Below are 18,611 nucleotides of genomic sequence, written 5' to 3' on the forward strand. Positions count from 1 at the left end.
AGCCCACTAGCAGCAACTAGGTTCCTGACTATATAAAAATAAAAACAATCAGATACAAAATACCAAATACAGGAGCAGCGAAAACAGAAGTTGTAACGATGTGGTGGCTCTCGTTAACAGGCAGAATCTTGGCAGGATTAAGTTGCCAAATTGAGATTAAAATATTCTATGTACATAGACCATATTTGTTTAAATCTTGATACTTGATTTTTATTTAAGGCAGAGATTTTTTCCATTAAGATATAATTTATTAGTAAGTTTAACCAGTGGTCGATATTTAGAGATTGTTTATTTTTCCAATTGACAAGGATTATTTTTTTAGCAATAGTAAGGGCTATAAATATAGATTGAGATTGTTTACATGGTAGCTCAGTTATTGTTAAGTCACCTAGTAAACACAGTCTTGGAGATAAAGGAAGCCTACAGTTTAATATATCAGCGAGCTTTTCCAAGATTTTAGTCCAGAAATGCAGCACTGGAGTACATGACCATAAAGCATGAAGATAAGTATCGGCAGTGTTTTGTGAGCACTGGAGACAAATGTCGGAGTCAGAGAGTCCCATTTTTTTCATCATATATTGTGTAATATATGTTCTATGAAGTATCTTATATTGGATAAGTTGCAAATTTGTCTGTTTGGTCATTTTAAATACATTTTCACAGATTTGGGTCCAAAAGTCTGGTTCCGGAACTATAGACAAGTCTTTTTCCCATTTTAAAGTCGGTAAATACGTTTTATTTGTGTATAAAAATAACTTATATATTTTTGATATTTTCTTTATTGTTGTTGGAGAAAGCTTTATAATATCTTTAGCTAAGACAGGCAGTTGGAGCGTATCCTGAAGTGTTGGGATTTGTTTCTTAACCATATTTTTAACTTGCAGATAATGTAAGAAATTTCCCTTTTTTATTTCATATTTCTGGACCAAGTTTGTATACGATATAAACTTATTATCTGAGAAAAGATGATGAAGGTGTGTAATTCCTTTCTGCTCCCATAGGCTTAAATGGAACGACTGATTATTAAGTTGAAAGTCGGGGTTATGCCAAATGGGAGAGAGCCCACAGGGCGCCAATTGGGAGTTTGTAATTTCTAATGCCTTCCACCAGGCAGTCAGGGTGGCGGCTATCATTGGGTTTTTAAAACAATTATGTCGTCTTATTGATTTTGTAATAAAGAGTAAATCTGACAGTCTAAGATTATTACAATCCTTCTGCTCCAATTCCAACCAACAGTTAGTATCTCTGTTGGGTTGTGTCCATAGCACAAGATATTGTAGTTGATTAGCTAGATAATAGTACATAAAGTTTGGTGCCTCTAAACCTCCTTTAGATTTACTTTCCTGAAGAGTAGATAGACTAATTTTGGCTTTTTTTTTATTCCAATAGAATTTTATGATAGCAGAGTCCAGCGATTGGAACCAGTTAGACGTAGGTTTAAATGGAATCATTGAAAATAAATAATTAATCTTTGGTAAAACTTTCATTTTTATAGTAGCTATCCGTCCTATTAAAGAGATCGGAAGATTATTCCAGCGCTCCAGGTCACTACGGATACTATCCAATAATGGTGAAAAATTTAAAGAAGTTAATTCAGTTAACTTAGGTGAAATTTTAACACCTAAGTATTTTAAATTACCTGTAGGAAAGGAGTAGTGTGGATCCTGACTTGTAAGCAATAGTTTTAACACAAATTGGTCCACAGCAACATGCAGAAAGTTGCTCTTTTTTGTCATTTTTATGGTGAAAGCTGAAAATTTCAATGAAAAAAAACAAACAAACATTTGAATTAATGCAATATCAATGTTTTTCAACCCCTACATTTGTTCACATTTGAGCAACTATCACAGACTGACTGCTTCAGAATTGTAGCGGCTGTGCTTAGTGTCTTTCTAGTGGTGACGACGACAAAGAAGGAGACGACACTTTGTCACGGCGCGTTCCGTTTAAAGAAGACGAATGGTCGCCGGCTGGCGGCGGATACGGGAAAAGGGAGGGAAAAAGAAGACAGCATGTTGATCAAATGCAGACGCTTTCCTGGCTGGCGGAGAAGACGGCTGCAAGGACAAAGAGAGCATAAAAAAAAAAAAAAAAAAAAGAAAGAGGAGGAGGCGGAAGAGTGTGAGGCAGTCACATAAAGCCGCTGATGATGGAGGTGTGTGCGCGCGTGTGACGGGTGTGTGCACGTGTGCGTGCATCTGAACCTGTGAATTAAATTGTGGTGAACACAAAATTCACATCTCATGTCTAATAATCACTTTTATGTTAACATATGTTTTATTGTTATCTGTCCAGCATGTTAAATACATTTTTAATCACTACTTTTATTATATTATATTATATTATATTATATTATATTATATTATATTATATTATATTATATTATATTACATTATATTATATTATAGTGAACTATTTAATCATATTAATGGCATATTTCATTTAACATTTGAATTATTATTATAAATTATACAATGTTATTAATTTTCAGATTTAAATAAAGAGATTTCCTACTTTTTGTATTTTTTATATTCATTATTAATAATCATTGTTATTTGATCATCTTTTTTTATTTATATATCATTTATATTTAAACTTGTGCAGAGTCAAGACCTTAAATTTTGATGTATTTTAACAAATTTATTTGTGTTTTATTGGAATAATAATTTTATTTTGTGGAATTGAAATAGGTATACATTTATATATACATTTAAATAATATTGAAGTGTTAACTTTTACTTGTCTTTGTTATTCAATTAAAAATATTGGAATTTGAGTATATATGTATATGTATATGTCTCTTTTTTCTTAGTTCTTTTAACTCATACTGATTATATTTTTTCCTTAATTTTACTAAATAAATCATTTTCTAAATTATGTTTTTAATTTTTATTATATTTCATAAACATTAATTATATTTTATCTTGTCTCATGAATTGCATTTTATCCAAACTTTTAAATTGTATTTTATTTTCGAATATTTATTAAAGTTGTATTATATACCGTTTAATTATTTTTGTATTAATGTATAAAACAATAGTGATTGTATGTCACCTTTTATTGTTCTTTTTAAGAGGATGATAGTTCTTTTCTTGATCCCGATTCGCTAGTATCGGTCATGTGGTTCCGCCACACAGTGAGTGAGCCCTCCATTTTGAACGCCTCACTTAAAGCTATCAAATATGGCTTGTGGGCCGATAAAAGGTGATATAAGCTTTCTACAAACGCTCCAAGGTTCATTCTCTCCCGCCACAATTAATAAACAGCACACATTTTGTCCGCGGGAGACGCTAAAGTGATTATAAAGCCGCCATTAAGCCACGGCACTTGACATTTAATAACTTTTTATTGAGATTCTGGCGGCGACTGCAGATGCTGCCACGCTCGCCTCGGACAATAAAAAGCTGCAAAAAGAGAGAGAGAGTACCGGAGAGCGTCTATTCTTCAAGTGTCGCGCCGGTATTAATCGCTGCTCGTAAATACAACGAGAAAACCTCAGCCAAGGCCAAGCAATATATAGCTTAGCAGCTAGCGGGAGCGGCGGCATGGGGAAGATGGCCAAACTAGAGACAAAAGTTTTTAAAAAATAAAGTAAAAATTGCAGATCACTTGTTAGTAAGCACAATTCAATGCACTTATTGGGCCTTGTCAACATATGGGTACAAAAATAGCATAGTGTATTTCCTTTTTTATTATTATTATTTTTTTATTATACAGTTTTGTTTTTACTTTAGCTTTTATGTCATCAATTTTCAAAAATGGTGATTAGGATTCTTATCATTGTACTTATTATTATTATTTTTTTTTAATTTTCATGTAATTGTTTTTACAATTGGGAAACATGGTGGCACGGTGGATGAGCACGTCCGCCTCCCAGTACTGAGGACTCGGGTTCGAGTCCAGGCTGCGGCCTTCCTGGGTGGAGTTTGCATGTTCTCCCCGTGCCTGCGTGGGTCTTCTCCGGGTACTCCGGTCTCCTCCCACATTCCAAAGACATGCATGGCAGGCTCTGAATTGTCCCTAGGTGTGTTTGTGAGTGTGAATGGTTGTTCGTCTCTGTGTGCCCTGCGATTGGCTGGCAACCAGTTCAGGGTGTACCCCGCCTCCTGTCCAGAGCCAGCTGAGATAGGCTCCAGCACCCCCTGCGACCCTTATGAGGAATAAGCGGTCAAGAAAATGGATGGATGGATGGATGGATGGATGGATTGTGAAACATTGCTAAAATGAAATGCAAGTAAATTAAGCTCCTTGAGTCGACCTGTAAAGGTGGTACATGAATGCAAACTATTTGTTAGGATTATTAAAACACTGCTCTGTATTAAATATAAAGTCCCAGACCTCGGAGGCCCTCGCCGACGCCAAGTGCCAGGCCATCTTTGGTCCACTGGACGATGCCACTGTAGTTAAAGACCACGCAGGAGAGGACCACTCGCTCACCCAGGACCACCGACTGGTCAGCCGGCTCCTGGGAAAAGCGAACACACCGCGCTGCAAACAAAAACAGGCAAATTAGCGTCCTGTGAGTTAAACTGTCCAAGATAAAGTTTTGATTTGATGCTTGTAAAGTGCATAAACATCACCAGAATCACTGATTGTTTCCATCAGACTTCAGCACTGAATGTTGTCAGGTAGGAAAACCTCCCAAATCAGACCAATTACATTAAGAATGGAAGTGTTTATTATATCAAAACTGGCTGGAATGCGGTCTAGTAGACGTGCATGATTGTTTCGATTTCCCCAAAATTTGTGCAGTGTATTTTTCACCACAATTTTGATGTCCAGCTAGCTATAGCTAACACTAACTGCATGTGAAATCTTTCACTTTCCCTAATTCTATTTATGGCAAACACTAAATTTAGGCGATAAACAATCTAGTAATTGAGGTAAACTAATACTGTGAATTTTATGACATTTGTCATTACTGTAAAGTGTGTAATACTAATTCTACACCGTCCTAAGCGACATTTTCTACATGGGACTCAAAAACAGTTGGCACTCTCATACTAAAGCTAAAACTAATGTGAAATAACATCCAGCTCAGTTTAGAATATTTTTTAAGTGGTACAAATCTTAACAATACATCAACACATTTTGACACACATAAATCTGTGATAAATATCAACACTAAATACAGTTGTAAAGGTAATATTAGCAGCTGGTATTACAGTAGCTAGTTAACATCTAGTAACTAGCTATTACTTTTCATCACTGTAAATCGTTTGGTCATGGTTTGGTCATGCTAACTGTCTAAAGCTAACACTAACCGCACCGTAAACTCACTCCTAACTTGACGAGTCACTTTTTTGTGGTACAAATACAACCACATCCTTTTCGTTTTTATTTTTGACACAAATAGTAAATAATACTAGCCAATCAAAATCATATTTCATCACGTTTTCGTTTCATTTAGTTTTATCGCTTTAACAATTTCTTCCCTATTCTACGCTGTATCACTTGAATCTTATGCTAAGTTCAGACAAACCTAAATTAGCGCGACGCCATGCTGGTCTCGTGCTTGTTTGTTTGCGGGGTTCTCAGTTAACCATTTTTAGGTGAGACTCAAATAGAAGTGCTGTGCTAATGCTTGCTGCCTAAAACTAATGATTACCTCAAGCTCTGTAATAGTTATTTAGCAGCACAGAAGACACTTGGAATTTTATTTAATTAGTAATTTTACATTCAGACATGCTTTTGCCTCCCTTAAATGTCAATTTCTGTTTTGGTCTTGCTAAATGGCTAATGCGAATAACATAAGATACAAGCCTAATATTTTAGTTTGGGGCAAAAAGGCTCTTTTAAACAACACAATAGTCTCATTTGTATTCTCGTCACCCATTTGTTGTTTCTTCTCCTTCTCGACGACTTTTCAAGGTCTCTCAGCAGATTTCGCTGGTGCTTGAGTGTGTGTGTTTGTATGCGTGTGTGTGAGTATGCAGGCATTTTTTTTTTTGCGTTGTGAGAACATCACTGCAGAGCTGCTCATTTTTTTTCAACCCCCATCACACAGTACAAAGGATTCTGCTTACACGCTTGCATTTCCCCCGGCAAAATAAGCCTTTTGGCTACCGCATCGGCCCGCTAGAGCGCGCGGCGTGTAAAGACTACAAGTGCTGTGCGCACGCACACGCAAACACACAATCACACACACACAGTCAGGTGTGGAGGCGACAGTTTGCAGTCGTTTGCATCATCAGGTGATGTTTCATATTCTCAAAGCAAGGCTTGCACGCTAATTAAGGAAAAGAAGGCGCTTTATATACGCACAAACACGCACTCACTCCCAAACACACGCTTCCCCCACACAGACAAAAACGCTTTCCCATACGCGCAGAATAATTCGCCCATAAACACACTCACTACCACATACAATCGCATACACCTGCACATTCCCAGACCCGTACCCACGTTCTCAGACATACTACACTCACACACAATCACTCCCACACACACAAAAAAAAGCTGTGAGTAATTTACAGCACAAAGCGAGTCACAAAGTGATTCCACGGCAGCACACAAAAGTTTGGGTGTTTGTCTTCCCCGCGGGCTCCTCTGCCCTCTTTAAAACAATCCCATTAGCTAATGAAGGCGACGACAACGGCTAATGAGGTGCGCGGCGGCGTCCCCGCGGCGGCAAGGTGCAAACAAGGGAGAGACGGCGGGAAATCGACGAGGCGGGATTGCACCACGTACGACTTGGATGTTTGGTCACCGTTTGCTTTTGTGGACTCAGTCGAATATGGTCGCAATTGGATAACATCTCTAAGAGCAGTTTGCTTGAGAAGAAACTCTTTCAATGAACAAAATTAACCTGATAAAGTTGCTTCAAGCCAAAATGGCAGACTTTGCCTTTTCAGGCATTGCTTCTTGAGATTTGGTTGTGGTTATACGTCTACTCAATTTGATCCAGCTTTATAACCTGGTAATATCCAGATTGATTTTGCGCTTGACTCAAGGGAGTTCTCCGCAAAATCCATCTGGTACCTCTCCATGGTAATTTGCTCGGGAAAGGCGGGACATTCTGTACAATAATTCGAGCTGATTGGACGATGCGGCATTGTACACGTTTGTTTAAACCAATCACGGCCACGGGTGAAAATTTCTTCTTTGTTCTTGTCGAAGGGGGGGAAAGTACGAACATCTTACCAGCTAGAAATCCACGAAGCGCCTCTTGCTGTTCAACATTCAACAAGGAAACGTGAGTAATTCTGCAAGAATAGAATTAATTGTAGCGTCCATTCTTCCATTTTAGGTTTGTTTGTTTGCCCCGGCGTCGGCGGTGGGTTCCTGGTTTCGTCACAGTTGATGTCCCAGCCGAAACACAATGTCGCTCTGTGATTGATCGGTGGAAATCAACGGGAGCGGTACAAGATGTATTCTCCGGAGTTTGTAAACTCACAAATTCCACAAGAATTCATCTTGTGAAAACAAGGTTACCAGTTTTATGACTAGTGGTCAAACTTCTGTTTTACGCTCCACCCATATGCAACGATGAAGAAAAAAAATAAACATTTTGTAACTTAATGTCGCACATCTGTTTATAAGAAATGGTAATTTGGTAGCAGTCACACAAAATCTCTAAGACGATTTTGCCATTGTAAAGCCCCCCAAAATGGCCAAAATAACACTAAAATGTCAGTTTCAAAACAAAATGGCAGACTCCTATGTGTTTTTGGACATGGTTTGTTATTTGTTGTACATCTACTCAGGAAAGACATAACTACCAAATTTCACATTGCTATGGGAAACTAGCGTTAGTAAAGCTGCAGAAAGACCCCTGGAAATGGGACAAATGAGCTTAATCCAGCTTGAGCCAAAATGGCAGACTTGTCCTTGTCTTGTCTAATTTTTGTAGGTTTCCTTACGATAGACATGCCTACCGACTTACATGTTATGCGGCACTGGTTGTGAATATGGCTTTAAAGTGGCCCTGGAAAACGACCAAAATGGCCCTATAATGGACGATTGGAGTCAAACTGACTGTGCTCCTGTATTTTTCGGACATGGCTTCTCGTGATTTTTTTTTTTTTTGTGGATCTACGAAATGTACCTACCAAATTTCATTTTCTTGTTTTTAGCCTTAGATAGATTCCTGGAACTCACCTAAAATGGCCAATTTGAGCCAACATGGTTGACTTCCTGTGTCTTTTTGAGTATGCAGCTTCTTGAGACTTTTTGGTGGGCCTACTCAAGAAATACGCGACTACCAAATTTCATGTTGCTAAGTGAAACTGGGTTTGACTAATGGCTTTATGGAAATTTCATTATACACAATACAATTAAAGGCAAACTCTTTGATCTTCTTATTCAAATATTCAAGGTCGAACCATAGCAAAATTTTTAGCCAATTTATGGACATTACAGGGCCAGTGTGTTTGTGTGCGTGAGCGCGCGTGTGCGTGTCCTGTCAGCCCGAAGCGGCGGCGGCTCAGATTGTAGACGGGAGAATCGTACTGACAGAGAACAGAGATGTAATTAACCCTACGGGATACACCACCGCCCTCCTTATCCTCCTTGCCGCTACACAACCCTCACCCCAGAAACACACATACACGCACTCGTCGGCATTCTCCACCATCAGCATTCCCTGGTGATTTCTTCTCCTGTGTGCTTACTCTCTCTTATTTACAACATCCTTCCTCGTTTCTCCTTGCCTTCCCTTCCCAGTCTGACAGTCCACGTATCGGAATGCTCCAAATTAGGATGGTCCGGCCTTGGCCCTATAGTTTGCTTCAAGCTACCTAGAAAAAAAAAAAAAAAAAGACTGCAGGCATTTCCACAAAGGTTTTGTGCGCGAGTCATTTAGTAGCGTGAGAACAATGAAGTAGTGTGTGCGAGCGCTTGCAGCGTTTTCCACATCCACTCAGGCTCTCCAGTCCTAAGCAAGCCTTGTTGCGCATGAACTGATGAAGCCTTCTCAGATGAGAGGTGAAATGTCAGTACAGTTGCGGTCAATTCAATACCTTGAGAACGAAATGACCTGGTGCTGGATGAATGACAAAATCCACAACAAACGTGAGTGAGAACTTTGAATTACACCCCAGAGAGGCCCTCAAAGGAAAGAACAGCCGACTCATTGTGTTCATAGATTTTATCCGATGTTTTTGACCTTTTTTACCCATTTGCACGTGTTGGACTGGCTGACTTTTTGTTTGCTTTAGTTTTACTTTGACAGTTCCATGTTGTTGCTGGAAAGATGCCACAGTGCAGCTCATTGACAACATGACCGAGAAAGGCTCGCTGTTGTGTTCAGGCCACACATGAGCTTTTTGGTAGGCAAACCAGAAAACCATTTAGAACGCAAGGCTGCACATAAATAATGACTTACATGTAAAAACTGGTTTTATCAATTAAATTGAGTAGGGATGCACGATAACTATCAGACAGACAACTATCGGACGGATATCGGTATCAACAAAAGTGGATTGATAACAGGAGCCGCTTCAAATACATGTACCGTGTTTTTCGGATTATACGTCGCTCCGGATTATAAGTCGAACAAGCCAAAAAATGCATAATTAAGAAGGAAAAAACATATGTAAGTCGCATTTTTGGGGGAAATTTATTTGGTAAAATCCAACACCAAAAACATACATGTCATCTTGAAAGGCAATTTAAAATAAAAATAAAATAGAGAACAACAGGCTGAATAAGTGTACGGTATACTAACGTTACATGACTGACATGCCTGGTAATGTCAGTAATGACGTAACATATTAAGAGTTTGTAGCGTAGCGAGCAGTGACGAGTCGGAGGCGGAGTGTTGAAGCGCGGAGCCAAAGGCTGGCGTTTTATTGACATCAGCTTCTGAGGTCTTAACAGCAACTCCCCACTCAGCTAGAAGTTAACAGGCTAACTCCCCTTTTACACATAACAAAACCTTCCCACCCGGAACTCTCCCTTTGTCCCAACGTTCCGTGGGTGAATTATTTTCCCATCACTACAAGTTATTTATATAACTCTAGCATAAAGAATATGCTGACAAGTTCACCAAACTATCAGTTTCACTCCAAATCACTAAATCCAATGAAATCTTCATCCTCGTGGTGTCACTTTTAAACAACTCCCCCAACTCGGGAGGTAGATGATGCAATGTTGAATTTATCAACACAGGCCTAGAGCGCCCTCGTGCGGTTTAGTGTGAAAATAACATGTGAAATGATATAATAATGTGTTAATTTCACACATAAGTCGCACCAGAGTATAAGTTGCACCCCCGGCCAAACTATGAAAAAAACTGCGTCTTATAATCCGAAAAATACGGTAATTGGTCTGGTTACGGTCACATTAAGAGCGGCAAGCGCAGAGCCTTTGCTGCGTGACGTAAGCAGATAAATATTCGATGAATAAAATGGACACGATAGTTTTTTTCCGGACTTGATGAATGGTCATTTACATGCGTTTTTGTTTACATACATTCATCAACATTCATTCATGTTGCTTTTTCCTTCTCCACGCATTCATACACATGGATCGGCTTTTGAAAAACAGTTCTGCTCACCTATTTCAGTTCATTTTGCATGTGGTTGCTTCATAGACATGTGATTGCTTCTTTCTCATTTATTAAGGAGGCATAGCTGTGGACGTAGCCAAGAAGTGTGAATGCTAGTCCACGCAACCATGCTATGCTTTGTATCGTTCCTGCAATAGACTGGCGACCGGTACCAGAGAGTTGTTTTGAGTGCCAGAATCGACATCAAGACCAGTTTACTGAGTCGATATCTCTCCAATACAGTGTCCTGGTTAATATTGTAATTTATCTTAATTCCAGGGGCAAACATTTTGGGAAATATTGCCCTGTGCTTGTGATTGAAATTAATGCAACCGCAACGTGACCAAATCTTCCTGTATATGCTAACAATAACTAGCATAATGACAGGTTGATGACGTAATATTTTGAATATGCTAAATTGTTCTCCTCAATATACAGTGAGACCATAAATGTCTGAAACACTGGCAACAAAAGTGAGTGACTTATAGGACAAAGTGAAACATAAAATGTACTGCATTGTAGTTACTACACGTATCTTTATATTTTTAAATGCTCTGTCAATATTTTAGGAGGTAACGCAAAAAGTAGGTACACTAAAAAATAGATTGGTCAGACATTTACCATTCCAGGTGGTATACCAACATACCAGCATACCAATTTTATTGGTTAGACAAACAACCAATGAAATAGGTTAAAATAGAGCGTAAGTCAAGATAGATCACCTGGAAATATGTTTATTGTATCAATTTATTGTATTGTAAATGTATTTATTATTATGAGTGATTACAAAATATTATACTGTATATGACATAATACAAATAATATAGTTTAATAAAAATAGCCCTGCAATTGGCTGGCAACCAGTTCAGGGTGTACCCCTGTCACGATTGAGGTGTGGTGGTGGACTCAAATGTAGGGAAGCAGGGCAAGGAAACAGAGGTGAAGCCTAAAAGGAATTTAATAGAACAGAAACAAGGAGGTAAACGAGGTACTGGTCAGAAATAACAAACAAACTCAAAGAAGGCAAACAAGGCAAACTTGGGAAGAACTATGGGGCAAAAATCCGGCACCATGTCAGGAGGAAATAATAACAATGGATCGACGCAGACAGAGGGGAGACAAGGGCCTAAATACACACAAACTAATTAACACAACGAGACACACCTGGGCAAGACACGAGTGGCAGAGGGTGCTGACTGGTTGACACATGAGGAAGGGCAAGCCAAAACACAGGTGGACAAGACTAGGGAGGCGCACAAGGACAACAAAACACAGATCATGGCGGAATCTTAAAGAAACATGAGGATAAAGACAACAGCAAAAAAAAACTAAACCTGAACAATGACAAAAGTAAAATAAAAAAACTAACCCAAACCTAACTCAGACCATGACAACCCCGCCTACTGCCGGAAGCCAGCTGGGATAGGCTCCAGCACCCCCACAACCCTTGTGAGGAGTAAGCGGTTAAGAAAATGGATGGATGGATGGATGGATGGATGGATGGATGGATAGTTTAAAAATGGAATTATGAAATAGTTTAGAAATGTGTATCTAGATAGATAATTAGACATGACCAGCTCTGTGGCCTAGTGGTAGAGTGACTGGGCTGAGACTGGGAGGTTGTGAATTCAATGGCCGGGTCATACCAAAGACTATAAAAATGGGACCCATTTGTCTCCCTGCTTGACACAGCATTATGGGCTGGAATTGGGGGGTTAGATCACCAAATTGATTCCCAAACGCAGCCGCTGCTGCTGCTCACCACTCCCTCAGTGGATGCCATGGGTCAAATTCATAGAACAAATTTCACCCTACTTAGGTGGGTATGACAATCAGTGGTACTTTTGTTCAGCCTCTAACACAGATTAACCAATCTCTTGGTAAGAATAACCAATTTGTATCGGTTGGCCCAATTACCAATACATATTGGTTGAAACCACCTACCACTCTCTAAAGTGGTTGTTTTAACCAAAGGATATGTCGGACACAAAACTACCAGCTAGATTGGTCGAATTTAACCACTTTTTTTTGGCAGATTGGACCAATCTGTTTTTCAGTCCTTTGTGTGTGTGTGTGTGTGTGTGTGTGTGTACATGTGATTGTAAAAGTGAGCTTTGTGAGTCACGGTTGTCGGTTCTCGCATGACAGTGGCGCTGACTCATCGCTGGAGCCTGGTTGGTGTTGAGACTCACACTCACCAGGGAGGGACGAAACACACTAGGATGCATGAAGCAGGAAGGAACCAGGTCAGCTGAGAGTGGCGAACGCCACCGCGTTTATGTTTACATCATGTGGATGAATGTATGCACATTGGTTGCGTTTATTAACAACTAGTTTGCTTTCTTTTCCTTTTAGTCCACTTTCTTTTGAGAGAGTCGGTGGGCGGAGTCTGTGTTAAGTGACATGTCATGTATCAAACATATTAGTGGTATCTGTATTTGGTGAGTAGCCAAGAGTGAATACTCGTGTTGGTATCAGTCGGAAAAAAACAAAACAGTGGAATCGAACATCCCTAGAATTGTGTTGTTTTTTGTTTACATTTTTTTTAAAGTATCAATATAAAACCCTATTGACATCGAAGTATACAAAACGTTTTTTGGTCAAAATCACATTCAAGCATCCAAAGTGTTCTATCTGGACGTTACAGCAAGAACACTATTGATTTGTTTGAATGACCATATTCAGAAAGTTTTGGCCCTTGAGACGTATTGATTTGACTACACAGCCATACATATTGCTAAAATACACATACACACTCATACATATGCAGACGCACTAGTCTAAATACGGTATTCTGGTTATTATTGCGTTAGTTGAATATGAGTTAAGCAGCAAAATCAAACAGTTTTGATCAATATCAGAAAGCAGCCATTTTGCCATGTGCTGTCAATTGAAAATGACATCATACTTGCTGCAGTCATGGGTAACAACCAATCACAGCTCAGCTTCAGAAAACAGTGAGTTGTAATTGGTTGTTGACCTAGCCCTGCGCAACTATGATGTCATCTGCAGTCGACAGAAAGTGGCAAAATGGCCAGCCCCTGAGATGGATAAAAACATCGATATTTTGCTGCATAACTCCATCCATCCATTTTCTCAACCGCCTGCTCCTCACAAGGGTCGCGGGGGGTGCTGGAGCCTATCCCAGCCGGCTTCGGGCAGCAGGCGGGGTACACCCTGAACTGGTTGCCAGCCAATCGCAGGGCACACAGAGACGAACAACCATCCACACTCACAAGCACACCTCGGGACAATCCGGAGCATGTCTTTGGAATGTGGGAGGGGTACCCGGGGAAGACCCACACAGGCACGGGGAGAACATGCAAACTCCACCCAGGAAGGCCGCAGCCTGGACTTGATTTTGCGTCCTCAGTACTAGGAGGTGGACGTGCTAACGCTGCATAACTCATATTCCATAAACGTAATATTAATCAGAATGTCATGTTTAGACTAGTGAAGTCATATATAACATATTATTGTCAAGAAATGTTTAAGGTTGACTTACTCTTAAGCTGATAAAGTATCAAAATGGTGACATACCCTGTACGCTGCCATATTGGACATTTTTTGTCCAGCCCACATCTTTTCACATTTTGGACTTATTTCTTGGTCTACTGTGCTACAAAAATGCCGTATGGCATCCTCAAGTATTGCCATCATTTAGATGGCACTCCGAACCATCTGAGGTTACAAAAAATAATACAAATGCAAATGGGATGCGGCAACACTGAGTTCTGGACGTGTTAAATCGACCTGTTTTGCATATATATTATTCCCAGAATGCATTGCGTGACACAGTTATTGACGTGATAAGGACGCTAATCCTTGTCATATATATTTGTGTTACCAGTAATTGAATTCGTGTCGTATTTAACAGGTTTGTCGCTCTATGATTAAAAAAAAAATATATATATAATAATAATAATAATTAAACAAACCGTAACTTTAAGTTGTGTGTAAAATAATGACATCCAGGACGATTCCCCCGTAAAAGCTGCATTGCTTATCTGAGGAATGCTTGTCAAGTTACAAATTTTATATACAGTATTTTGATTGTGGACTACTGATTAATTAGTCCGACATTACAATTTTTTTTTTTTCGCGGGCCGGATTAAACCCCTTTGCGGGCCTGATCCGGCCCGTGGGCCTTATGTTTGACACCCCTGTATTAGAATGAAACTCAATATTGTGTTCATGTCGTAAGGTTGCCCCTTCAAGTTACATCATAGAGAAATTCAGGTTACATCATAGAGAAAGAAGATTACATTGCTTAGTGTACAAAAAACGTTATCACAAAATTGCACATGGATATAAATATCCATCCATCCATCCATTTTCTTGACCGCTTATTCCTCACAAGGGTCGCGGGGGCTGCTGGCGCCTATCTCAGCTGGCTCTGGGCAGTAGGCGGGGGACACCCTGGACTGGTTGCCAACCAATCGCAGGGCACACAGAGACAAACAACCATCCACACACACAAGCACACTTAGGGACAATTTGGAGCGCCCAATTAACCTGCCATGTATGTCTTTGGAATGTGGGAGGAGACCGGAGTACCCGGAGAAGACCCACGCGGGCACGGGGAGAACATGCAAACTCCACCCAGGAAGGTCCGAGCCTGGACTCGAACCGGAGACCTCAGAACTGGGAAGCGGACGTGCTAACCACTCGACTACCGTGCCGCTGGATATTAATATCTTAATCTTAAAATAATATTTAGAACAATCATGAATGAATCATACAACACACACAAACACTTACACACCTATTGATACTGCAGACATACATGTACACTACTCATTCATATATCAACACGTCCATACTAAACACGCACACTCGCATAGACAACCGTACATACAGTACGCAGTCACGCAGACGTGAACACACACTTAAATCCCACAGAAGCACACATACTGGCTCTTTGTTGTTGTTTGTTGATTTCCCGGCGTCCCCTCGCCACCTCTTTCATTTCCCTTCCAGCGGCGCGGCGCAGCAGCGTGACGCCAATCGCCACGGAGACGGCGGGCAAACTGAGCGCTTACTGCAAATCACACGCACTCACAACAAAAACCTCAACCAGGGGCATTAAACAAACACCCACCTACACACGCACGCGCACCCCCACACACGCAAACATGAATCAACTTCACTTAGCACAATGAACACACGCAAGCAAGGCCTTCAATACAAGCAGCCAATCAGGTGACATCGAGGTTTGTCCACTTTAGTTGCCCACACAAGGAAAGTGTAGTGCGTAGTATTCTAAACTCTCACACGCACAAACACAAAGGAAGACAGACGCGTACACAAACACACATACAGTATATATACTACACTCTCAAGACTACATTAGGGATAGACCGATAATCGGCAATTGCCGCCGATATTTGGCATTTTGACAAATATTCGGCTGTTTTACGAATCTGAAGGCCGATACAGCCGGTAGATCACCGAGCGGCTTGCGAACGTAGCGAATTTAGGGATTTCATCAGGATTTGTAAGATGTTCACAGAGAGTTATTACTTGCCGCAAAGACGTTTTGAACATATTCAGACAATGTTTCCACTTTCTGCGAAGATCTTTTGAAACCTTTTACAAAGACTGGCAAAACCTCCAAATTACCTATATTCACATGCATTTGTCGCACAGTAATATTCAGGGAAATTTTCATTTATGGATTTATTTAAATTTCCACTTTAGGAAAATGATGCTGGGAACTCCCTATACTTTTTATGGTTAAAAATAAAAAAATAAAATATAATTAAGGAACTATGTTGAAATTTTAGAAAACTTTATTTACAGTAGAAAACCTTAGGGAACTTAGTTTTTAATTTACCTTTAACACATGCTGATGACCCTGCACTTTTTTGTTGTCATTTTTAAACAAAGCTGTCAATTCTTTAGATGTTTAAAAGGAAAAGAAAAATGTTCTCTCTCTATATATTTTTTTTTACGCTAATATTTTCTCTTTTACTGCAAATGAATAACTGGCAATAGCCAGAATGATACGTATATTACATATCCATCTGGTACCTCTCCACAGTAATTTGGTCGGGAAAAGGCGGGACATTCTGTACAATAATTCGAGCTGATTGGACGATGCGACATTCTAAACATTTATTTTAACCAATCACAGGCACTGGTGAACATTTTGTGTTCGTTCTTGTCGAAACGGTGAGTAATTCTGCGAGAACAGAATTAATTGTAGCGTCCATTCGCCCATGTTGGGTTTGTTAGCCCCGGCGTCGGTGCTGGCTTCCTGGTTTTGTCACAGTTGCATATCCCGCCGTCAAACACAATGTCGCTCTGATTGGTCCGAACCAGCAGTGGTCCGGGAACGGCGGTTATCTACGGGAGCGGTACAAGATGTATTCTCCGGAGTTTGTGAACTCACAAATACCGCAAGAATTCATCTTGCGAGAGCAAGGTTAGCAAATGAATATCGTCTTGAAATATCTTTTACGCCCAATTCACACTGACAGCTGAGCACTTTATCTACGCGATACGGTGTCTTAAGTTCAGTCCGCAAGAACCCCTATCCAGCCTGTTTTCCATGTCTCACCCTCCAACACACCTGAATCAAATAATCAGAATCGTTATCAGGCTTCTGCAGAGCTTGATAATGCACTGGTAATTTGATTTAGATGTGTTGGAGGAGTGAAACATGGAAAACAGACTGGATAGGGAGTCTTGAGGGCTGAGCTTGGAGACCCCTGATCTACACCATACAGCGTCCAGAGAATTTTACAAAGTCTGACATTCAAATTGATTGACAACTTTACGTTGTAATCAGCAGGCGCATGCCTGCTGCATTGTTGTCACTACAGAATAGTTGTTCTTTTAAGTTTCCAATGGCTAACCTTTCGCATTGCATTGTGGCCAACAGGTGAATCTGGTTTGGCTATTGCACAACATCCTGAATGCTGGATGGGTTAGCTTGCATGCTACTTGGTGCAGTCGCTAGCTGCGTAGACCGTAGATATTGGCTAACTAGAGCAAGTCTTGGTGTGTGTTTGGCTCCAATAAGTTCAATAGAACATGATGAACTCTTTAGCGATTTTGATGCAAATTGGTTTGTTGCTGTCATGATCCTGCTCTCAGTATGTGTGTTTGGTGTTTTTTTTCAGTGGGCGAGTGAAGGGGTCGTGTCCGCCTGCGCCACACCTGAGGCGCGTTACCGCAATCAAGAGGTCTTTAAGAGGACTCCCGGCACGGCAGATCATTGTCGGATTATTTCTTGCATGCAGCCCTTGCTCAAGACGTTCTCTAGACCTTTTTTCCTGAATCTTAGTCTCGCGTTTCTAGTATAGTCTTGTTTTGATTTGTTAAGTTAGTATTTTTCCACGTGTATCTGCCACGGCGCTTTCTGTTTTGTATATAGTTAGATTGTAGTGTGTGTTATTGTAATTAGATAGAACTAGCTTGCGTTGTAAGTAGGGGTGTGAATTGCCTAGTACCTGACGATTCGATCCGTATCACGATTCATAGGTCACGATTCGATTCGATACCGATTAATCCCGATATGAATTTACACGTCGATTGTTGCGATTTTTTTTACTCAAATTTAGAAAATACCATTCAGTAAACTTGTACATGTACACTGTAAGATTTGTATGAAAATGTATTATTTATTGATCTGAAATGTCAGTCTTATAGCTGTACTGTATTTAACAAACAGGTTGTAACATTTTTCATGTTTGAACAGCGTTGAAATAAAATAATAAGGCTTAATGTTCCATTAATATAACATTCTTCCATGCTTAAGGTGTGAAATTTAGACGTTTTGTTGAATATTTTTCCATCAAAAATGTATATTAAAAAATCGATTCGGCTGCCTATTGAATCGATTCGAGAATTGCGTGCTCTAGTATCTCGATATATTGCCGAATCGATTTTTTTTTAACACCCCTAGTTGTAAGTATTTTTTGTTAACCCCTGTTTCTCCTTGCCTTTTGCAAGTGTTTTTTTGTTATTAACTTTTCCAAGTATTGTTCTCGCGCTTTATGTTTTTTCTCCTGGCATCTGAGCCAGCGTTTTGCGTTTTGGTGGGTTTGTGAATAAAACTCATCTAAATTGTATTTCCTGTCTGGGCCTACATTTTCTGGGATCCACTTTTTCACTG

At 39.9% G+C, this 18,611-nt stretch overlaps 1 protein-coding gene across 4 annotated transcripts in view; it reads right to left on the reverse strand.

Moving 5' to 3' along the window:
• The window catches only part of kirrel1b (kirre like nephrin family adhesion molecule 1b), a 92,293-nt gene that overhangs the window by 33,638 nt on the left and 40,044 nt on the right, over positions 1-18,611 (reverse strand). For 2 of the 4 annotated variants that reach the window (XM_077525549.1, XM_077525522.1), the window contains exons 1-2: positions 15,404-15,614; positions 4,339-4,488 (exon numbers count right to left, since the gene is read on the reverse strand). In XM_077525549.1, the coding sequence (XP_077381675.1) occupies positions 4,339-4,488; positions 15,404-15,458 (205 nt within the window). In that variant the 5' untranslated portion in view covers positions 15,459-15,614. Of the gene's footprint in view, positions 1-4,338; positions 4,489-15,403; positions 15,615-18,611 lie in introns of those variants that run through there. The other 2 variants (XM_077525533.1, XM_077525541.1) reach the window with 1 other exon arrangement.

This window comes from Festucalex cinctus, chromosome 1, assembly GCF_051991245.1.
Source record: "Festucalex cinctus isolate MCC-2025b chromosome 1, RoL_Fcin_1.0, whole genome shotgun sequence".
Taxonomy (NCBI): Eukaryota; Metazoa; Chordata; class Actinopteri; order Syngnathiformes; family Syngnathidae; genus Festucalex; species Festucalex cinctus.